The sequence below is a fragment of the Anabrus simplex genome, chromosome 6 (genome assembly GCF_040414725.1).
Source record: "Anabrus simplex isolate iqAnaSimp1 chromosome 6, ASM4041472v1, whole genome shotgun sequence".
Lineage (NCBI taxonomy): Eukaryota > Metazoa > Arthropoda > Insecta > Orthoptera > Tettigoniidae > Anabrus > Anabrus simplex.
Window position 1 is genome coordinate 127,702,778 of NC_090270.1, and position 25,353 is coordinate 127,728,130.

A 25,353-nucleotide genomic window follows, 5' to 3' on the forward strand; every position below is an offset into this window, starting at 1 on the left:
CGTATAGTTCTCGAAGTCCGCCTCTGTGGTGTAGTGGTTAGCGTGATTAGCTGCCATCCGCGGAGGCCCGGGTTCGATTCCCGTCTCTGCCACGAAATTTGAGAAGTGGTACGAGGGCTGGTACGGGGTCCACTCAGCCTCGGGACGCCAACTGAGTAGAGGTGGGTTCGATTCCCACCTCAGCCATCCTGGAAGTGGTTTTCTGTGGTTTCCCACTTCTCCTCCAGGCAAATGCCCGGATGGTACCTAACTTAAGTCTACGGCCGCTTCCTTCCCTCTTCCTTGTCTATTCCTTCCAATCTTCCCATCCCCCCGCAAGGCCCCTGTTCAGCATAGCAGGTGAGGCCGCCTGGGCGAGGTAATGGTCATCCTCCCCCGTTTTATCCCCCGACCCAATGTCTCACGCTGCAGGATACCGCCCTTTAGGCGGTAGAGGTGGAATCACTCGCTGAGTCAGAGGGAAAACGAACCCTGGACGGTAAGCAGATTAAGAAAATAATAATAATAATAATAATAATAATAATAATAATAATAATAATAATAATAATAAAAATAATAATAAATATTTTAGGACCGTATAGTTCTCGAAATAAACTTGCAACTTATTAGGTCGTGCCGAAAATAAGACCACAACGGGCGACATGCGCGCACTCTACAGTTTTCTTCATAACCTAAACCCTGTGCCAACGGCCGTAGGCGTGTTGAAACACCGGATCCCGTGAGATCTTCGAAGTTAAGCAACAATGGGCGTGGTCAAGATTTGGATGTGTTGGCATGCGCTGTTGCTGAGGGGTAACGGAATGGAGGAGCGGAAAGAAACTGGCCACTCCACCGTACGTAAACTCCGGCGCAGGCACACCTCTGCGGAGGTTCGGACCTACCTTCGGGCAGAATACACCCTTACCTTACCAAACCCTGTAGACAGGACGGTCAAAAACAACGTGAACGGGGAATGTGAGCATTACAGTGTTGGTCATCCTGATAAATATTGTGAAAAGAATCGATATCTCGCGTCGTTGTTATTTTACTAGCTGCTGAAGTTAGACAATCAGATCACTTCGCGGGCAAATTCAAACGGACTATGCGAGGCACTGTTGCAAAATTTGCACGATACTTGACATCGGCTTGAGGGTTCCAACAGAAGAATGAACTTCGCCAGGAGAGGAATTTGACCACGGAGCTTCAGAACGACAGGATCGCGCCATAACAAGTACGCTATGGTGACACCGGCTGAATTCACGGTCTGTCTGGTGCTGATTTTTTTGGCACTGGTAACTGCGGGACCATCGGGAGAGTTCGTTAAGGAGCCATATGGCATGAGTACAGTGGACGTGGAGTCAACGCAAGCCTAGCCAGTATCGACATCGCCGTCCAGTGTCGTCGTCGATTATTTATCAGTATGGCCAACCTTATAACGCTCATCCTCCCTGTTCACGTTGTTTCCGACCACCTCTATATAGCAGCTGAAATATTACTACGGGCAGTAAGTAAAATGAATTTGCATACCCAATTTATATATTGCGAGCTGTTAATATCTTGAGCGAAGTGACTAGCTGTGTGTTAGAAGATAAAGAGGAAGTTTTCGAGGTTTAACAAATATGTTAATAACAGTCGTCATTCACTTTTATTTCCACATTCTCACATTTTCACTGAGATTTCCTTTGGCGGGTGTCATGAATATTTATGAGTCTTTTTCAAGATTTCTGCAAGTACTTACCGTAGTAATACCGTCTTGATTGTGTGCAGAACGAGCGGAGGAATTAATGAGGCATCCACAAGGTGAATGACGAAATGGTACTGAGGTTCCCTCCTGTTACCATGAAAACCAGACAATTAACTTAGAACGTTGGTTTGGACAACATGATCCCTTGCAGATTAGCTACTAAATCGTTCAACATAACAAAACGCCTCACTGCTAATAAGATCTGACGGATTAAAACCTACTTCACGATGATATCGCGATAAAATTAGTTCCGTAACACAAGTTTTGCAAGAAATTGAAATATTGCATAATAATAATAATAATAATAATAATAATAATAATAATAATAATAATAATAATAATAATAGTAATAATAAGCAGGGCTGAGTGGCTCAAACAGTTGAGGCGCTGGCCTCCCGATCCCAATTTGGCAGTTTCGATCCTGTCTCAGTTCGGTGGTATTTGAAGGTGCTCAAAAACGTCAGCCTTGTGTCAGTAGATTTACTGGCAAGTAAAATAAATCCTGCGAGGCTAAATTCCGGCACCTCGGCGTCTTCGAAAACCGTAAAAGAGTAGTTAGTGGGACGTAAAGGAAATAATAATAATAATAATAATAATAATAATAATAATAATAATAATATAAATAAATGCGTACATATTCAATGACCTATTTCTAGAGATTAAAAGACGCACAGAGTCCAAATTTTGCTCTTTTAAGGCTTTCCAAACAAGCTGCCTGTAAATTTAGTGACACAGGTCTTTCGCATTTAAGCACTGGTATATGCCCGACGACTGTGTTGGGATTCAGTTTCGACCTAACCAACTAACAGTGAGCTCGATAGCTGCAGTCGCTTAAATGCGGCCAGTATCCGGTATTCGGGAGATAGTAGGTTCGAACCCCACTGTCGGCAGCCCTGAAGATGGTTTTCCGTGGTTTCCCATTTTCACTCAAGGCAAATGCTGGGGCTGTACCATAACGAAGGCCCATTCCTAGGCCTTCCCTGTCCCATCGTCGCCATAAGACATATCTGTGTCGGTGCGACGTAAAACAAATAGCAAAAAAAAAAAAAAGAAAAGAAAAAATAACCAACTCACCTTCACCTCACTTAAAAAAAAGGAAGAATTTTAAAATGGCTACACTACTTCTCCATGTGACATAATGAGAATCATTTAATTACCTTCACTGTCGTCGTTTTTAATTGCATCATACAGAGATTTACATGACATTTTTTTAAAGTGGCAGTGAATTTAAAATTTCACATTCGCATAAGGTAGTATTGTTTGATGTAAGAATTTGGTAACCATTCCAATGAGCAGCGGCATTACGGGAACTTCCATACACGTAAAAAGCGCTTAAGGAAACAGTTCTCCATTCATTTCAAGATATATTACTACCTAGGTCAGGGCCTCTCAAACGCCCAAACTCTCACGCGTGCAGAGCGAGGTGCATAGGCTCTGTGCACTGTGCATCGGTACGCTTCGCCTCAACTCGGCTTGACTCGGATGGTGTAGTGTGCTGAGAGCGACGAAGCGTTTGGTGGTAGACGACGTGTTTATCAGTGAAATAGATAAGCGCACGACAACTACATAATAATGGAGCAACCTGTTTCGAAGACAGCAAAGACTTCCGAAAGTTCATTTCAATCGAACTGGGATCTTTCGTATTTTTTTTTTTGTCTGTCGTGACGATAACGCCAAATGCTTAATCTGTGGGACGATAATTACGTGCGTAAAAAAATCGTCTACTGAAAGACACTACAACAGACTACATTCGGAAAATTATTGCGAAATCATAGGACACGTCAGAGAGAAAGAATTAAGGAAGTTGAAACACCTTGAAGAAGAACATTCTATATCCACAAATGAGGTTTGTTCCAGTACTGTAGCATTTTCATTTTGGTTACGGGTTCTGCTTTTTTTAAAAATTATGTTTACATTCCTCTCAAACATGTATGTGTATTTCTAATTCACTTTCTTTTTAATTTTTTAATAACACTGGTAACCTTGTCCCATACAACTGAGCGTCTCCGCTCACCACACATAAACATTTCGCAGTGGGGGAGAAACAGCAGTGAAGGTGAGGAACGCGGAGACAGGCCGAACGGGTGAGACAGGTGTAGGGAGAGAGGAGTGGGGGGTCTGCACTCTGGTCAACCAAGCGAAGTCGTCTTTTGCACCGTGCACAGTGCATGCACCACGCGCATGCACTCTGAGAGGCCCTGACCTAGGTCATCATCCCTAGATAAAAAACGATGAATCGAATAATAAAAAAGAAGTATTATAGAAGGTCGAAAAATGAAATTATGCTTCGCAAATCAAGTAACGTAGAGGTAGGAAAAGAACAAGTGTTGGCAAAGTAAGATAAAAGAAGAGAGATTAAATACAGAAGCTTAACACTATAAGGAGAATCAATGCTGAAGATACGTGAGTGAAACCGAAGTCCCACAATCAGTATTTCCTGGAGGAAAATGCTCGTTTTCATAACACGGGAGCTATTTGTTACAGTATGGATATTAACCCCTGCAGCAACTGTACGCAAAAATTGAAATTTTAGCCCACATTGAAAATTATCACAGACACGCGAGCGCTTAGAATTGTTAATTTTAGTAACACTTTTTGTGTTGGAAATAATTATGAAGGTTATGTGACCGCTAATTTAAGAACGCAATTGAACTTACAGACTAAAATCTTTGTAAACATCTCTAGAGTAATTATTGTCCTTGTGATGAAATATCACTGGACCAGTTGGTTACGTTGGAGTCCGAACCTGGCGGATGTGACTTTTATTTCGAAAGTATTACTTTGGTGAAAAGTTAGTGGAGATAACACTAGCATATTAAATCGCACAATAATATTTTTCTATAACTATTCCGACAAAAGTTTATTTCTCAGAAGCGTTTAGACCGGACATAAATCCGTCCAGTTGAATGCGATATACAATAACATTTCGAGAGTATTCTCTGAATGACTACTGGCCTAAATGAAACAAGTTTTTACGAGAAAAAAGGATCATACACTGTACAATGTAATTTAGTATGATACTTATGCAAATATCTGGTCAATTTCCCATTTCTTGCACATATAAGGCGTGGTTAAAAAGTTTCCGTTTGAAGGCGATGTTGCAGCGGTCATGCGACGTAGCACGACTTCGATGCGTGTATATAAGCAGGGACATGTAGGCAAAGGGATTGGCGTGGGCAGTTGTGTCGTGACGAGGTGCGTGCGTTAAATGCAGCCACGTTAACTGTGGCGAAGTTATTACAAAATGCGTCCAAACAGGACCAACGTGCTGTTATTCTGTTTTTGCCTGCCGAAGGACAAACATCGGTGGACATCTATCGGAGAATGTGTATGGGGCAGCATGTCTATCGAAAACTACCGTTGTGGAATGGTGCACCAAGTTCCGTGCGGGTCGCGTTTAGACACAAGACGCCGGTCGATCTGGGAGGCCAGCCTCATCCATTACGGACAATAACAAGCCAACGCAAGCTGAAGTCACTGGAGCACCCGCTTTATAGTCCTGATCTCTCCCTATGCGATTATTACGCCTTCAGTTCCCTCAAGAAGGCCTTGAAGGGTCCACGCTTTCTGTTGGACGGAGATGTGCAGCAGGCGGTTACGGACTTCTTCACAACGCAGGCCACCTGGTGCGTCGATAGGATGAGTGTCTCAATGCTCACGGAGATTTTGCCTGATTGGGATCCCGAATCAGAACTATACGGCCGTCGAGCGGTAACATTTTGATCGCCACTTCTAGCCCTTAAAATTCCCATCCAGCTGCAATTGGTCTGCATGCGACTACACTATTCCTTGCTAGTAAACTGAAGGTGCTTGCTAACATAACATTAGTAGCCTACACGCAAAATGCGACGGCAAAACTTTTGGTTAAATTAATGAAATGTATGAATGCCCAACACTTGTTCCGTTACTCTACGGGGTCGGGTATGAACTGAGATGAATTTTCATAGCGAGTTTTTTCGACCTGATGTCCTTCGTGACGTCAACCTAATCAAATGAGTTAATGAGATGAATGATGTAAATATATGATAGTAGAAAGGGAGATGATGAAACTCGGTGCCGACACATAGCCTATTTCTGTCGTATAACAGCAAAGTGTCTGCTAAAAGATTAACGTCTCCATCCGATGGGCGAATCGCCGTTATATGATTAGAACAATGCACTAACTGTATACAATATACTTTTTCTGAACTGCTTGATTTTGTCCCTACCGGGCGAGTTGGCCGCGCGATTATGGACGCACAGCTTTGAGCTTATACCCGGTATAGTGTGTTCGAACCCCACTGTCGGTAGTCCTGAAGATGGTTTTCCGTGGTTTCCCATTTTCACACTAAGCAAATGCTGGAGCTGTACCTTAATTAAGGCCAAGGTCGCTTCCTTCCCACTTCTCGCCCTTTACTATCCCATCGTCGCCATAAAACCTATCTGTGTCGGTGCGACGTAAAGCAGCTAGCAAAAAAAAAATGTCGCTTACATGTAGATAGCTGTTTCAGTTCGAAAATACTATTCCTAAGATTATCAGGTTAGGTGCAAGACAAGAAGTGTAGACCGTAAAGTATTGTATAAAAATATATGTTCATCACTTTCCTATAAATTGTGTTTTGGAGATAGCATAGCCAAAAATAACACAATTAAATAAACCATGCTTATACTTCAAGACACTAAGTAGAGGGGAATCGGATCGTTGCGGGAAACATTTTTTCTATTTGTTTTACGTCGCACCGACACAGATAGGTCTTTTGGCGACGATGGGATAGCAAAGGCCTAGAAAGTGGAAGGAAGCGGCCGTGGCCTTAATTAAGGTACAGCCCCGGCATTTGCCTGGTGTGAAAATGGGAAACCACGGAAAACCATCTTCAGGGCTGCCGACAGTGGGGCTCGAACCCACTATCTCCCGATTACTGGATACTGGCCGCACTTAAGCGACTGCAGCTATCGAGCTCGGTTGCGGGAAACTAAACATTCCAATAATTGCAACTGTGTATTATTTAGCATTTACATATACATTTATTTTCAAAATTAGCAAACAAACGTAGTAATTAATACAATCACATCCGCGGGATATAATCAATTAACCACTAAACCCTGCATGATAAATTAGATGAAACCAAGATATTCCTCTGAAATATAATCCTATGTAAACTCAGTGTCGACAGATAAGGGATTTTTTGGTATATATTTATATAGATAGTATAAGCGAAAGTTTGATAAATTGACATTTTTATTATAATGCTACAAGGTCGTACACATTAAAATAACTTTTAAAATGCACAATATCAGAATTAAATGTATATACATATGAAATACATAGTCGATGTTACTCTTTATACCCTTTTACGGTGAAGTTAAAATTCCCCACACTAAAATTCGATTATTGTCACCATAACCCGTTTAGTCTAGAGCTCAAAAAGATATCAAATTACAGATACGGTAGCCTACTTACATATTTTATAGCATATGCATGAATATTATTTGACAATATGATAGTTAAAGCAATGGGAATAATTACTGGTAACAATATTTTTGAAAAGAATAGTGTAAATACGTTGCGAGGTTTTGGAGTAATAGCTGCGATATGCTATGATATCTCAACACCATCGCAGCGGCAATCGTGATATACCCAAACACACTCCTTGTAGGCATAGAACCATTGGCACAACAAGTGTTCCTTCAGTGAAATAGTTTTCTTACAGGTATATTCTGGAAGAAAAAAAATATTTTATGTATGTCAACTAAAGGAGGCATCAACGTGTTCAAACATTCTCTCCATATTAGATTTAGTATATGATTCTACTTTATATAGGTGGTGTAAATGTTAAAATATGGTGTAGACCCGGACGTATCACATATGATACAAACAAAATTAATCCCATAACCCCTCTCCAAATTATTACAAAAATACCATTTTTACAGATATGTCGTATTTTTTGCCCCTTAAGATCAAACTGAACAGAAATGAAATTAATGTCAAAATCTACTCCCCGCCACAAATCGCCCCAAAGGCCCCAATGGCCAAACGTTTGTCTCCCACCTAAAATACTACTTTTGCAGATTTATCATATTTTGTTATCTATGAGTCCATTTAGCACAAAAATGTTTTCTAAAATGTCTAAATTTGGCCTTGGGTCTTTAGAGGAAAACCATAGTTATAACCATAGAACCACTATCAACACATTAATGCAAATTATTACATCATTTCCTTAAGCATTAATCCATGCATAATCTATAGAACTGTTCAAATTCAATTACCATGGGCGCCGCCATTTTTCAAGCTAGCGCTGTCTAGTGGTAACAATTCGTACCTGAGCAGCTGTCCAGCTCTTCGTGTTCGTCAGAGTCCGGTTCGTCGTGTCGGCGCGCGCCGTTATGGCAGCACTCGCTGCAGTTGCTGCACATGCTTCAGGCGGCCATGCCTACGCCTGCTGGGTCGATACGAGACACTTGTATAGCGCACCCCGGGGGAAATCAAGAAGTACAAACGCTATACATAAAAGATATGAGCGCACTGTCATTTCTCTGTCAAAACGCAGAAGAAGCGCGTGCTTAAACGTTACACCGCAGCTGCGCCATGTGCGACAGCTGACGGTGGTTTTGGCAGAACATCAGCGATCTATTTAGTAAAACCACCACGTGGATCCTCAGTGCCGGAGACGTATGAAATACGAAATTTTGATTCACAATCCAAGGCAGATACTTCATTCATTCATTTTTTGAATTAAACAAAATCCAACGAAAAGCATTATTTAAAAAGCTGGTTCATATATATTGCAGAATGGTTTGACAATATTTAGTGAAGTGGTGATTTCGTATTGTTTAAAAACACAAAAAAGCTTTCCCTGAAAGCTTTAATTTTTGACTAATCTCGTTATTCACTGGGATAAGTGTTAATTTAAGTAATCAAAACCAACGAATAATTTGCCATAAAACTGATGCATTGGGATTTCCAGTAATATATTGTACCAGGAACCGCCAGGTGTCTGGAACATAATTTAATTCAGCGCGAGGTACTGCGATGTAAACAAAGTCGCAGCTGGAACTTGTGTTGAGAGAGCGAGTAACTACGTTGCGAGCTCCACGCAAGGAACTGACCTTGCTGTGTCGCGCCGATCACGTGTACAGCGCGTGATTACATGGAAAGGAATGGAACATACTTTTACGATACTTTGATCCGGATAAGCTATCAAATAATGGAATACGTCATTCTGTAGCCCATAATTTAAAGGCAAACGTATCCAAATTTCAAGTAAATCGGCGCAAGGATTTACGAGTATTTCCACCTCAAAGGAGAACAATTCTGCCACTAGGAGACTGAGTCAGACTCGGCAGAATGGTATAAAACAACAATGATTCGCCAAGTAAAAATCAGTTCATAACTCGCAGCTGAAGGAACAACACGATGTTGTACGCGAGTGACTACGCCGAGGTTCGAACATAGCCGCCACGAGTGAGGTTCGCCGGTAAGAACTCTTTTTTTTTTGCTAGGGGCTTTACGTCGCACCGACACAGATAGGTCTTATGGCGACGATGGGATAGGAAAGGCCTAGGAGTTGGAAGGAAGCGGCCGTGGCCTTAATTAAGGTACAGCCCCAGCATTTGCCTGGTGTGAAAATGGGAAACCACGGAAAACCATTTTCAGGGCTGCCGATAGTGGGATTCGAACCTACTATCTCCCGGATGCACGCTCACAGCCGCGCGCCTCTACGCGCACGGCCAACTCGCCCGGTAGGTAAGAACTCTGCCGGGATGGTCGTCAAAAGACTTATATTCAAAGTGCTACCTTTGGACTTAGAAATTTTTCGAAAATTGAAATACGAAGTTAGTCTTCACGAACTACTACGAGTATTCTGAGAACGTGTGACAGTAACTTAAACTGTGGAATAATGTATTTGAACTTCAACTTAGTCGAAAGCGAGTTTGTAGAACTTTTACTCGCACCAGATTTATTTTTAACTTGGAACATTTGGAATTTAAAAGCAGGTGCATATTAACGCAATTTTCCAGTGAAATACATAAATACTTAGTCTTTTAAAGCAAATAACGCAACGAAAGTGTTTAAAGATTCATATTTAATACAAGTGTGATTAACTCCAAACAGCATTAAAGCATTCGTCTCGGGTGAACAAGACTGTGCCGCATTAGACGACTTCTTCAAAACACTGTAACTATTTGAACAAACAAACATTCATGTGGTTAGAACACTTCAACTGTTGTAAATATACCTTTTCTTCGTGTGTCATACCAATGATTATATTAGAACTGTGTTTTTTCTCTGAACAGTTATTCCGATAAATGAGCTTTCGTAATTTTGCTGCCAGTGTTAAGAACAGTGAACAAGTGCACATAACAAAGTACCGTGCATACATTTAAAAGTGGACTTATTTTGAATAGGACACTACCAAGCAAACACAGTCAGTTGAACTTTCTCGTGTTCGCTACACTACACAGTGACGCGTGAAATCCTGATGAGTGCCTTTTTCTCGTAATTATCATATCTGCCTGCCGCTACATAAGCTGAATCTCGAGTCGACGTGGTACGTGTCAATGAGGGAATGGAACCGTGGTATCAACGTGCGATATGAAGCGTGGTGCTATGGTGATGACCTCACAACATCGGCTGCCTCTGGTAACAACTTGTTGTTCGCTGACCAGCAGCTGTCTACATTCCAGTCCTGAGTTCCAGTAAAAAGAGGTGATATGAAGTGAATTTCAAGCCACTTTTAAAACAAGAGCACAAAATTCCAGAAAAAATAATTTTCTTCTTCCCAAGTGGAATAGTAAAATCAGTGACTTCCTTTAGTAGTTTTACGAACAATTATTACAACCCTCATTGGAAACTAGAATTTTCTAAATTCTAGTTTGCGTTATTTTCGAAGTGTTAAATTTTGCATACTTATAAAAACTTTTAGGAAGAACTTCACAAACTTTGAAAGTGAAAGAGTATTTATTTTAAAGTGAAAGAATATTTATTATTGTTTAAAAAGACTGTAGGAAACAAGTGAAACGTGTTATTTAAAAAGACTGTAGGGAAAATATTCTGATATTTTGAATTTGATCTTTAAGCGAAAGACACTCATTTCAATTAATTTAGGATGACTAGAAAAAGCAAATTATTTTCAAAACATCAAGATAAAGACAATATTTCGAGGATATCGCGTTATTAAATCAGGCAGACATTAAGATGAATGTGCCAAAGAAACAAATGTTTCGTCAAAAGGAGCAGGAATAATAGGAAACATTGCCCATAAACTCATGGCGATGAATAAATTGAGTTTTAACCCCAACTATTATTTTGCTCTACATACGCCTCTCTGTACCTGCTCCATAAGAGCCGTCCACCTCGAAGTGAAGATTCTCATGCCCAGATCCCTACTCATTTCCCGGTAGAATATCGAAAAATATCTTTATTCGGGCTTACCCTCTCTAGAAAGTAAATTCTACATAGGTATTACAACGATAGCTCCAAATTGTATCGATCATTTCGGGAGCAATGTAGTTATGAGTGATATTATCTAGAGATAATCTGGAGCAAGAATTGTATTTACTATGACTACTTAGCGAATGACAACAGAAGTAAATAATTAAAGCGAGTACGTATAAAAGAAATCATATTCAAAGGAATCCATAACCTATACAGAGAATAATACTTTCAGCAAGGGAATATACTATTTTATTATTTCATTTAAACTCTTTTGGTGGAATATGTCGGCTGCCGGGTTCATGGGAATAACCCATTTACGTAAATTATATCTGAAGACAACTGGAGTGCGATATAACAACAAAGAAGATACCTATATATAAATATGTTTGAGTACACAACTTTGATGAATTTATATAAAATAGGTCCTATAATATAAAAACCATCTACATGTAGGTCCGATAATTCAAAATCGATCATTTTGCCGCAAAATACAGCTGATGACTGGTTGAAGATCCTCATATTCTCATACGGGATTGGACATTAGAGTCATGAGCTAAATAGACAATGTTATTTAATGTGGATATCTATTTATAAATCACAAGAGAAGAATATCTGAAAATCCTTCATAACCATACGTCTAGTTTCTCAATTAAGGGAACAATAAAATATCGTAATCTGTAGTGAGCAGTCTGTTAACAGTATTTCAAGAAAACCAGACTACGATAATCCTTTCCTAAATGCTTCTGTTGGCAATACCTGCACACATACAGAAATGTTGTTCACTACCAGGTCGAATATCGTATGTTACTGTTAAAGTAATCTTCCAGGTTTGTAACTACGCAACTTATATAAAATATAGTAATGCACAGCAATCTATATATATATATATATATACATGTCCTGACTCTGACTGACTGACTGACTGACTGACTGACTGACGGATTCATAATCGCCAGGCCAAAACCACTGAACATAAAGAAATGAAATTTTGGGGATATATTTATACTAGACTGTAGGTGGTCACTGAGGAAGGATGTTTGGATATTCCATTACTAAGGGGGTGAAAAGAGCTGTAAATTGTTTAAATGAGTATATCTGTATCGCAAAAACTTGAACGTTTACAGACGTCCAAACTGGTATTTCGAATTTTCTTAAAAAAAAGGCATTATAGTGAAAAAAATGTGAAAAAGTTTGAATACCTTTTATGAGGATAATGTCTCAAAAACGGAACATATTACAGACATGAAAACTGGTATTTGGAATCTCCTTTAAAAATAAAGAAACACGTATTGTTTTTGTTTTTGGAAAATCCAATTAATGGGGGAGGGGGTGGTGGATATGATTGTCAACGGGCGTGATATACAACATACTATACCTACAGTATATCTCAGAAACGTAACATGTTACGTAACAGTTGTGTTAACTGGTATTTCGAAGCTCCTCTACAAATAAAGAAACACGTATTTTTTGCTTTCTGAAAATTCACTTAAGGGGGAGGGTGAAGGGAAGTGAAAAAAATTAATTATTTTGATGGGGATACTTACTGTATATCTCAAACTGAAGGTTACAGACGTGAAATTGATATCTGGAATCCCCCTTAAGAATAAGGAAACACGCATTTTTGCGGGAAATTAGCTTAACTGGGGGAGGGGATGAATATGGAGTTGAACTCTTTTTATGAGGATACTTATATTTAAAAAACTGAAGATGTTACAGACATGGAAAATTCGTATGTGGAATCTTCTTTCAAAGTAAAGGAGATCTTGATTATTATTATTATTATTATTACGTATTATAAAGTAAAAGAACACGTATTCTTTTGTTTTTGGAAAATTCACGTAAGGGGAAGTGAATGAGCTGAAAAATTATTTGAATTCTTTGCACGAGGATACTTATATATCAAAAACTGAAGATGTTACAGACGTGAAAACAGATATTTGGAATTTCTTTTAAAAATCAAGAAAACCGAGCGAGTTGGCCGTGCGGTTAGGGGCGCGCAGCTATGAGCTTGCATCCGGGAGACAGTGCATTCGAACCCCACTGCTGGCAGCCCAGAAGTTATTCCGTGGTTTCCCATTTTCACACCAGGCAAATGCTGGGGTTGTATCTTAATTATGACCATGGTTGCTTCCTTTCCACTCTTAACCATGGTTGCTACCTTTCCACTCCTAGGCCATCCCTATACCATCTTAGCCATAAGTCCTATCTATGTCGGTGCGACGTGAAACAAATTGTAAAAAAAAATCAAGAAACACGTATTTTTTTGTTTTCGGAAATTCATTTAAGGAGCTGAAAAGAAATGAAAGAGCAGGTGAATTTTTAAAATGAGTATCAGTATATCTGCAGTATATGTCAAAAACTTAACATGTTGCAGACATGAAACTTTGTATTTGGAAAGTCCTTTAAAAATACAGGAATATGTATTTTTTTTCGGAAAAGGCACTTTACGGGGGTGAAAAGAAGTGAAAAAAGAGTTTAATTATTTTCATGAAAATACTTGTATCTCAAAAACTGAAGATGGTACAGACGTGATAATTGGTATTTGGAATCTCCTTTAAAAGCAAAGAAACATGTACTTTTGTTTTCGGAAAATCCACTTTAGGTGAGGGTGAGGGTGAGGCAAGGACTGATAAAGGTATTATTTTTATGGCGACACTTATATCTCAAAAACGGAAGGTGTTACAGACGGGGAAACAGGTATTTTGAATCTCCTTTAAAATAAAGAAACTTTTTTTGTTTGTTTTTGTCTTCGACTTGAGAGAAGACTGTTTCTCTCATGTACAGTTCTATGTCGCATGGCCATCTTAGCCGCAAGAGGCAATACCAAAAATGTGGTTTACAACAGAGTTTCTGAGGTAAATAAAACTCAACTTTTCGGTGAGTTTTTATACTTTAGGGATTTTCAGATAATTTCTTAGTACAGTACCGCGGAACGATTACTTTTATCAAATTACGAAATCCACGCGAGCGAAGCCGACGGTAACTGCTAGGTACTGATATATTTCTTTGAGATAATGTAATTTATTATTATTATTATTATTATTATTATTATTATTATTATTATTGACTTGGTAATGGACGATAAGAGAAGTAGAGAGAGATCAAGACGACGATGATTAGGCTCAGTTGCTAATGTTATAACACAAGAGGTATGGAACTTTTCATGAAAATGAAAATTTCCAATTTATTTGCAATCATTTCAGAAAAGGCTAGGGAAAAACAGGTAGGGAATCTGCCACCTGGGCGACTGGCCTAAATTCAGATCAGTAGTGATTGATTGAACTAAATGAGGCCACAGAGCTAGTTATACAATAACTAGAGGAATGTGGAGGCGTTCGGTTAATTCACACACGCTGTAGACTGAACGCTGAAAGGCATAATAGTATATACTGAAAAAAATGAATGAAATGTCGTATGGCTTTTAGTGCCGGGATATCCCAGGACGGGTTCGGCTCGCCAGGTGCAGGTCTTTATATTTGACACCCGGGTAGGTGACCTGCGCGTCGTGATGAGGATGAAATGATGATGGAGACAACACATACACCAAGCCCCCGTGCCATTGGAATTAACCAATTAAGGTTAAAATCCCAGACCCGGCCGGGAATCGAACCCGGGACCCTCGGAACCGAAGGCCAGTACGCTGACCGTTCAGCCAACGAGTTATACTGAAAATGTATGTATAATGATGATGATGATATATCTATTCTGACATCTATATGCATTTGCCAAAGGACAGTGAATATTCAGCAATTGCTTTACATAACTAACTTGTAGGTTTCGTAAAATTACCAATGAACTTGAAAACGTGAACACTGTTCATTTTTTTTCTAGTGGCTTTACGTCGCACCGACACAGATATGTCTTATGGCGACGATGGGACAGGAAAGGGCTAGGACTGGGAAGGAAGCGCCCGTGGCCTTAATTAAGGTACAACCCCAGCATTTGCCTGGTATGAAAATGGGAAACCACAAAAAACCATTTTCAGGGCTGCCGACAGTGGGGCTCGAACCCACTATCTCCCGAATACTGGATACTTGCCGCACTTAAGCGACTGCAGCTATCGAGCTCGGTTGAACACTGTTAATTTTTAAAATGATGTGAGAAGAACATTATTATGCTACCCATACAAATTGTTCCGCATTATGGCCACAGAAATTGTATAATTGTGGTAATTTTATCTAGTAGATTGTTGTTCATCCTGTATTACTGCCGCCATTCGACAAAATTTTTGGGGATGGTCCCTCTAACAACAAATTCGTATGTTGCTGATATTGCAGGTTCTCTGCAAGTAAGGTATAGCTGGTATGTATATATCCATCTGCTTTTTTTTTCGTCTGGCTGGAAGAGAGTCCTCAGACGTCATTGTATGCTAAAAAAAATTCTCCTTCGTTTTTCCTCCCGTTGATTGCAACTGTACTGATATTACGGTTACTTCTACCTTCTGCTAAACAGCGGACTCACTCATGATCCTTAAGTCCTTTAGTGTTGAAAACAAATATCTTAGCAGATAAAGCAGGGCATACTTATGAAAAACGTAAAATTAAGCGATTTACTCAATTGTGCCAAAAGTTGAAGGGCTAAAGGGCCCGGAAAGGTTTTAAATTGTACGTTTTGGCTAGCTCTATCAAACTAAAGAAAAAGAAAATTTCGAAAATAACTTCCATCCTAAATTCAGGTCCGGAAAAAAGCTTAAAATCGCTTGTTCTTTACTCTTATTGTTTTTATTCAAATCCTAGCGAAATTACTTACATAATTATTTCTGTAATCTGTTCCTTGGTTCAATATATTTTGTTTTTAATGTCCACACCGACTGTAGTTCTAAGGACTTAAGTGATTTTCTGCATTGATTCACATTAGCGCTCGTAGGAGGAGAAAAAAGCAAACTACTAATGTAATCGACAGGATATCGATGATTAAGAAAAGGATTGTAATTTTTAGGAATACATGAAGTATATATTCTCATATTTCATTATATTTTATTTACTGTGCCTAAAATTCGTAGCTCATATCCCTAGGATGCTTTCAACATTGGATTTTTATTTCAGACTACTCGCTACTAACAGATGTTGCAGTGTTATGACGCTTAATGCGAAGTGACTCTCACCACCGAACTGAGTTTGTTTCGGCTTTACCATGGTTCTACACTTCTGAATTCGGGAGGTGGTGGACTGATTCCAACGTCGCCTGTCCTAAGAATGGTCTCCGTGGTTTTTCATTCTCCTACACTATGGTAAATGCGGGGACAGTTCCTTTCACATGCCACCGCTGTAACCCTCTCACCTTCTCCACACGTCAAATCGTCGCTTCAAATTTCCCTGGCCTGATACTGTAGGATGTACAGGTAGGGAATTAAATCTTGTAGTAGTTATAGTAACTCTGATGTGGGCGTCTCGCTAGTATATTAATAAGGAATCACAATCGGTATGAATGAGGTGGACGCAGATTTTTCTCAATAATCTAAAACGATAATTTTCTGAAAGAACCATTTGTAGATGAGAACGAGAGGAGAATGCCAGAGCGATGGAGGTCAAATTGACTGTATACTCCCGAAATAGCCAGCATAGAATAAACAATGAGCGCTAAGAGCTGTACAATACACGTAGTCTGGAATGGCATGCAATATTACTTTCTGTTTCGTTCAAAGCAGCATCTCACTCACAACGAAACAGTAATATTCATGGGAAAACTGGTTTAGAAGCCTATTCGTCCTAAGGCAGATCACAATGCGTTATTTTAATCTCCAAAATGTCCGACTCCATGGCTAAATGGTTATCGTGGGTTCCCTGGTTCGATTCCCGACCGGGTCAGGGGTTTTAACCTTCATTGGTTAATTCTGATGGCTTAGGGGCTGAGGTTTGTGCTGTATTCATCATTAAAATTATCATAGGAAGGGCCCCATTCGCACACAAGCAAGGGTCGCCTATCAGGCATCAACTCGAAAGACCTGCGCCAGGCTTATCCGGAGGCCATACGCCATTAGAAAAAATCATCTCTAAAATCACTAAGAAAAGCATAACTAAGGTTCGATTCACGGCGCTGAACGGATAGCGATCTCTGATTTTTTTTTTCGCTTTACGTCACACCGACACAGATATGTCTTATGGTGACGATGGGATAGGAAATGCCTAGGAAGTGGAAGGAAGCGGCCGTGGCCTTAATTAAGGTGCAGCCCCGAAATTTGCCTGGTGTGAAAATGGGAAACCACGGAAAACCAACTTCAGGGCTGCCGACAGTGGGACTCGAACCCACTATCTCACGATTACTGGATACTGGCCGCACTTAAGCGACTGCAGCTATCGAGCTCTGTATCTCGGATTTCATTCCACGTTCCCATATGTGAGTATTTCAGATAAATACTGGGAAAGTACATATTTCCAAGTACTGTCAAGGACAGAGAAAATATTTCGATTTTTTCGTATCGTGTCCATTTGACTCTGGCGTACAAGAAAATGAAAATCCTCAGCATGTGTCTAGTCATTCGACCGGCTCAGGAATGCAATGAATGAATGAAGCCCCCATCCAACGGCGAGGATAGGAATTGTGGCGGCTGCCGAAGCCTGTCGTACTCTTCTGGGGTAATGATTAATGACTGACAGATGAAATTAAGTGATATTAGGGAGTGTTGTTAGAAAGAAAGAGAAAACCGGGGTTCCCGGAGAAAAACCTGTCCCGCCTCTGCTTTATCCAGCACAAATCTTACATGGTGTGACTGGGATTCGAACCACAGAACCGAGCTTTGAGAGGCCGGCGCACTGCCGCCTGAGCCACGGAGGCTCGCTTCACTCTGGCAAACATGTCCTACACAAATAGAACTATCACTTGAAAGTCAGGCAGTCACTCTGCTACACATAAACATTAGAACGAAGCGATTGCGAAAGTACTGTCTATATTCCTCATACGTGTATACTTCACAGTATTTCTCATTGCGTAATAATACGAAAGGAAACAGACACAGGTAGCTGATTTTTATTAATAAACGCATGTTGCCAGATAACAAAAGTGAATATTCTAATGAAAAAGTTGAAAAGATGTTTTACGTCTTCTTATCTATCCTTTTGTCCACCTCTGTGGTGTAGTGGTTAGCGTGATTAGCTGCCACCCCCGGAGGTCCGGGTTCGATTCCCGGCTCTGCCACGAAATTTGAAAAGTGGTACGAGGGCTGGAACGGGGTCCCCTCAGCCTCGGGAGGTCAACTGAGTAGAGGTGGGTTCGATTCCCACCTCAGCCATCCTGGAAGTGGTTTTCCGTGGTTTCCCACTTCTCCTCCAGGCAAATGCCGGGATAGTACCTAACTTAAGGCCACGGCCGCTTCCTTCCCTCTTCCTTGTCTATCCCCTCCAATCTTCCCCATCCCCCGCAAGGCCCCTATTCAGCATAGCAGGTGAGGCTGCCTGGGCGAGGTACTGGTCATTCTCCCCAGTTGTATCCCCCGACCAAGAGTCTGAAGCTCCAGGACACTGCCCTTGAGGCGGTAGAGGTGGGATCCCTCGCTGAGTCCGAGGGAAAAACCGAATATAGAGGGTAAACAGGTGATGATGATGATGATGATGATGATGATCTATCATTTTTTTCATAATTATCCGATACGGACCGATGCCTCTTCGAGCGTCAACACTAGATATGTGGAGGGGTGTAATCATTATTGTGTGTTTCTGTGGTGGCTGGTAGTGTGAAGTGTTGTATGTAAATGAAGATGTGAATTAAGACGATCCCAAACTCCCAGCCTCCGAGCTAAAGTAATTAACCAAACGCGGCTAAAATCGCCGACCCTGCTGGAAATCGAAACCGGGTCCAACTGGACCGAAGACCAGTACGCTGACCACTTATCCATGAAAACGAAAAATAACTATTAAAATCGTAATAATTTTAACGAGGTATGGACTCTGGAGAGGCCTGGTGTAGGTCTTTATCTAGTAGACGCCGTATTAGGCGACCTGCATGTCTGTGAAGATGAGGGCCCTACCTAGGATGATTTCTAATGTTGAATACGCCATACATACCCAGCCCCCGAGCCACTGAAGTTAACCAATTAAGGTTAAAATCACCGACCCAGACGGGAATCGAACCCGAGACCCTCTGAGTCGAAGGCCAGTACGCTGACCATTCAGCCAACGAATCGGACAAAATCGTAATAGGAACAATAGAAAAACAGCAAGACATGTCGATTAAGAAAATGGAAAGTAATTTCATCGGAAAGGTTTTGGGACATAAAGTGTCAGAGGGTTCTGTTTTTCATCTTAGGTCAAACCAGGAACTGTATGCGAGAGTCGAACAGATCACCACTGTTACGAAAAAAACGAAGGTTACCCTTTTTCTGTCATGTGAAGAGAATAAACTCCGAGAGATTGGCGTACAAATTGCTCACTTTCCAGGAAAAATAGAAATCTCATACCCACTGAATGAGGTGCACAAAGTCACACCGGTAAATGATATTAAGACCACCGGGCATAATGGAGAGGACCATCTTTAGTTAAGAAGAAAGTTGCGGTGTTAAGGGATGAATAAGAGAAAGAACCTCCTAAACTACGGAACGTTTCTACGGAAGATCGGCTGAGAAGGCGAGTGAGGTTGAAAAACCTTTCGTTACAACGTAAACAAAAAGATGTAACGCTAAGAAAGAGAGGCAGGTAGCTTGTTAATCTGTTTACGTCTCACTGACACAGATAGGTTTTTTTCTTGCTAGGGTCTTTACGTCGCACCGACACATGGCGACGATGGGATAGGAACGGCCTAGGAGCTGGAAGGAAGTGGCCGTGGCCTTAATTAAGGTACAGCCCCAGCATTTGCCTGGTGTGAAAATGGGAAACCACGGAAAACCATCTTCAGGGCTGCCGACAGTGGGATTCGAACCCCCTATCTCCCGGATACGAGCTCACAGATAGGTTTTATGGCGACGATGGGATAACAAAGTCCTCGGAATGGGAAGGAAGTGGCCGTGCCCTTAAGGTACAGCCCCAGCATTTGCCTGGTGTGAAAATGGGAATCCTCGGAAAACCACCTTTAGGGCTGCCGACAGTGGGGTTCGATCCCACTATCTCCCGGATGCAAGGTCACAGCTGCGCGTCCCTAACTGCATGGTCAACTCGCCCGGTGTGTGATTCAGCAGCGCCTTCGAATATCGTTTGCTGCAGCCCAACTAACGTGCACATGGTTATATGGGTAATATTCCCCTGCAGGCGTACTGTATGGTACCAATGTTCAGTGAGCACATTTTGTACAAGATTCTGAACCCTAGTGAAATGTTATATCATCCGTTCTCAAAATATGATGCCTTGAAATCATGTAGCAACGTCATTTTACCATGTAACCGTGCCTCGTGACTGGGTGTGACGAAGAGGGGAATCAATGAATAAAACTAAGTAACAGTGTAGTAATTAATTTTTTTAAACACTGAACCGGATGGCGTGTGTACTCTGCTCTCATCGTACTACCAGCATGTGTACAGGAGTATAGCGTACCGGATGTGGTTGGGCGTTCGACTAGCAATCGACGGAATGTGCCAGCGGCGGTTCGAATCCTGCATTGTTCAAATATTTTTGCATTGGTATTATGTTTGAATACGTAAACACAGGCACACGTTTGCCACACTAAAACAGCAGAATGACGCTATTATTCATCTTGTGCCCTGCGCATACTCCGCTGTTTAGGGCCTGAATGTACTGTAATATCTGCTGTCATTCGGCATACTTTCCAGAGAGGAATACGTTGACATGTTCCTCATTTATGGGGAAGCAAGACAAAACTCGTGCGAGGCACTACGTCTGTACCAGGAACGGTATCCCGACAGGCGACACCCGGCTGCTACGACATTCCTCCATGTTGAAAGACGCCTAAGGACAACAGGCGTGTTTTCCAACCAGCCACCAGTCCATGACAGGCCCGTTATATCAGATGAAACGAAAGAGGTCGTTCTGGAGGCAGCTCGCAATAATCCACGCATCAGTACAAGGGCGATTGCACGACAGGTGAACACCAGCTAGCCGTCCGTCTGGCGAATACTGCATGAACATAAATTTCACCCATACCATCTTGAACTAACCAAAGGCTCCATGGGCGTGATTTCGAAGCTCGAATGAAGTTCTGTCGGTGGCTATTAGGCAGGCTGGACAATGATGCAGCATTCGTATCGCATATCTTGTACTCGGACGAAGCGCGCTTCCACAATAATGGGGACGTCAATCGTTACAACATGCACTATTGGAGTCCAGACAGGCGGCCCATCAAGTACGATGGGGAGTGAATGCTTGGTGTGGAATCTTGGGGGATCGCCTGATTCGACCGTATTTCTTTGAGAGCCATTGGACGGGTGCACGCTACCTGCACTTTCCGTGTCAGGAACTCCCAATGCTGGTGGAGGACGTGCCCTTGCACGATCATTTGACCATGTGGTTGCAACAGGGTGGAGCTCCACCACATTCGACTTTGTCCGTTCGTAACAATCTCAACGAAGAACTGCCAGGGAAATGGACAGGACAAGGAGGCCATGTTTCTTGACCTACCAGATCACCGGATTTAACGCCGTTAGACTTCTTCTTGTGGGGACAATTGAAGAACGTCGTTTACACTCGAGCGCCGGAAAACCCCGACCAGCTCCGGCAATTCATCACGGACGCCTACCGAGCAATTACATCTGGAATGCGTCAGCGCGCAAAACGATCTATTGGACACCGGACACCAAAAAGGTCATCACATTGAGCATTTCTTCTTCTTCTTCTTCTTAATCTGTTTCACCGTCCAGGGTTGGATTTTCCCTCCTACTCAGCGAGGGATCCCACCTCTACCGCCTCAAGGGCAGTCAACTGGAGCGTGAGACATTGGGTCGGGGGATACAACTGGGGAGGATGACCAGTGCCTCGCCCAGGTGGCCGCACCTGCTATGCTGAACAGGGCCATGGTGGGGGATGGGAACATTGGAAGGCATAGGCAAGGAAGAAGGAAGGAAGCGGCCGTGGCCTTAAGTTAGGTACCATCCCGGCATTTACCTAGAGGAGAAGTGAGAAACCACAGTAAACCGCTTCCAGGATGGCTGAGGTGCGAATCGAACCCACCTCTACTCAGTTTACCTTCCGACGCTGAGTGGATCCCGTTCCAGCCCTCTTACCACTTTTCAAATTTCGTGGCAGAGCCGAGAATCGAAACCGGGCCTCCGGAGGTGGTAACTAATCACACTAACCACTACACCACAGAGGCGGACATCTAGCATTTGCTGCGATAAAACATTGTCAGGGCAGTTGTGTTTCTATTAGTTCCGGTCTGTATGTGTCCAGCCTGCTAACTAATCGTCCTCTCTTAGGGCCACAAACAACACAATTTGCATGAAAGCGGGTATGGAATTTACATTGCGCGCGGTACGTATTAAACAAATATTTCAAAAATTTGTAATCTTCGCCCCGGACTTGAACCTCCCAACTAACATGCAAACCCGCTCCGCCACGCCTTTACCAACTACACAACAACGGTTCCGTACGGCACATCGGGCAGCTTATAACAAGTATTAGGTTTACTGCGGTCACAATATCAATTTAGTGTTTCGGCGGCGTGTCAGGTTCATATGATCTAGAAGGCACACGCATATCTTCCTATCCTATCATGGTGAGGCGGTAAATACTTAGATATCCGGTTGTGTTGTCTGAGCATACCGGCAGGGCAGATGTTCACAGGACGGAATGAAAATTGTGGGTTGTATAAAACTACACTGGTAGGGGCGGCTGAGTTACACTGTATAATACGAGGAATGTGGTATACAACGCAAGAGAAAATTTAGTAGCACATAGAGTTGTGCATTCCGAAAGCGGTGTGAATGTCAAAGCCTCTCTGTCAATTTGAAATGTTGTGCTAATAATCTACTTGATGTGTGCAAGTTCACTGTACGTGGTGCAGAAAATCGGAATTCGATAACCTTGTCTGGAAATGAAAATCAATTATTTAAATGCTTATATCAGCGATTAATAGTGTGATTAAATATGACAGCAAGCATAATTGTTCCAAATTTATTGTCCATAAAAGACCATTATTTATCTTTAAAAGCTCTCACAATACACATAAATTAATAATACATTCATAAATGGCTTCGTTAATACTCATCTGACCGTATGTAATGGGGTGTATAATATAAATTGTTCAAATAGTGTGTTTGCTACAGAACTCTTTGTCATACACCATAGAGGTGAGTTAACACACAATGTGGGACACACAGCTCATATCATTCACCCACAGTTTAAATAAATGCAGATAGCTCTTGTTAAAAATGTTTCCATTACAATAGACAGGAAGAATTTTGGTCTGACCACGTGTTTGCCAAATGAAAGCAGATACAAAGTAATACAACTGCTCCACTTTGTACAGGTAGTATCTTTATCCATAAAGTGGGATATCCAACCAGGCAGAAGTAAGATAAGTACCAGTAGTACAAAGAAAACCAACCATACCAGAGAGAGAGAACAATCTCTGCTCAAGGAAATGTTATTATCTTGCAAATAACCCTTCTCTTTACCATTGTGCTGCTATTCGCGAACATAAAAAGCAAAATAATGGTGAAAGTTATATTAAATTTAGCATATACTTTAAGGAAATCACGCTTTATACGACTAATACTGAACGATCAGTGAATAGCCTTTGCTAAGAGGTAAACTGAAGTTTCTTTTTTTTTTTTTTTTTGCTATTTGTTTAACGTCGCACTAACACATCGAAGGCTTTCGGCGACGGAAGGGTGGGAGATTGGGAAGGTATCGGCCGTGGCCTTCATTAAGGTACAGCCCCAGCATTTGGGTGGTGTGAAAATGGGAAACCACGGAAAACCATCTTCAGGGCTGCCGACAGTGGGGTTTGAACCCACTATCTCCCCAATACTGGATAGTGGCCACACTTAAGCGACTGCAGCTATTGAGCTCGGTGATGTCGTGTTTACAGTGCAGTATGTCTTCTGGTATGGGCTGGAATAAATTTGTTACTTTCATTGACCTGGCTCAGTCTCATCCCTGGCTTTGACAATATGAAAGTCACTTTAGGTAATGTATGTGTGATGCTAGTAATACCATGCTTTATGCAGCCAGTCCCTGTTATGAATGGTGTGAAAATGTCACTCATAGGGTCGAGTGGTGCATGCATTTCAGTGGGCTTGGCAGACTGATATGTAATAGCAACTTCTGGCTTAGTGATGAAAGCAACGGGAAACTAACTCACTCCTCATTTCCCTAGTATGCCTCTTCAGTGACGCCTAGACTATCTGTGACAGCTGTTGGCGGAGCTGTGGAGGATCAAACCAGCCTTCGGGCTGAATACCCAACATACATACATACATACATACATACATACATACATACATACATACATACATACAATAATAATAACGTAGTATCTAGTCAGTCGACCTTGACGTTCATGGTACAGAAACCACATGGAATTTAGATGATTACTACAAGCATGGATCTCAAGAGAAATCTACGGAGGTGTAAGGAATGACTTTAACTCCACCTGAGCCAGACCCGACATAAAGGCCTTGTGAACAGACTTAATATGTTATTTTGATGTTATTCCCACACCCACCGCAAGAACCTAATTTCTAGGACCTGTTAATTGATTTTATTTACCTTGACATGTAGGTGGGATTCTGAAATCAGATTTTAGAGCCCCAGAGATTGAATTACTATTTGTGAACCTCATCTCAATCAATCATCAATGATCTGCATTTAGTGCTGTCGTCCAGGTGGCAGATTCCCTATCAGTTGTTTGCCTAGCCTTTTCTTAAATGTTTTCAGAGAATTTAGAAATTTATCGAACGTTCCCCTCGATAAATTATTCCTATAAATGAATATTTGCCCGAACATCTCCTCTTAAATTCCAACTGTATCTTCTGTTGTATGTCCGTCGCTCCCTTCTCGATCCGCCAGCCAGCTACACGGGTGCCAGTGTGTTATTCTTCGAGCCTCGACGCGCAGCTCTCAGTGCGCGTGCCTGGAACGTCGTGTGTGCTATAAAAAGGAGCTCCTAGTCTGTCCAGACGCCCACTGACCCCGGTGTCCAGCTCCAGAATACACCCTACGTCGAGCACGGAGGCTACTCCTCTTGAAAATGTGCTTCGGCCAGGTGGACTGAATTTCTGGCAGTAAGAGGTCTCACCTCGGGTCACCGCTCCTCTTGCCTATTCCGCTGTCCATGCCCAGTCTTACCATTATATGCCAATATCATTCCCTAGCTAATGCGAGCTCCCATTATC

The 25,353-nt window shown here is 41.7% G+C and overlaps 1 protein-coding gene across 9 annotated transcripts in view; it reads right to left on the reverse strand.

Moving 5' to 3' along the window:
• Nucleotides 1-25,353, reverse strand: part of LOC136876182 (coiled-coil domain-containing protein AGAP005037) — a 1,087,707-nt gene that overhangs the window by 1,033,336 nt on the left and 29,018 nt on the right. For all 9 annotated transcript variants that reach the window (XM_067149908.2, XM_067149917.2, XM_067149915.2 and 6 more), the window contains exon 2: nt 8,023-8,139. In XM_067149908.2, coding sequence (XP_067006009.2) covers nt 8,023-8,116 — 94 coding nt within the window. In that variant the 5' untranslated portion in view covers nt 8,117-8,139. The remainder of the gene's footprint in view (nt 1-8,022; nt 8,140-25,353) is intronic.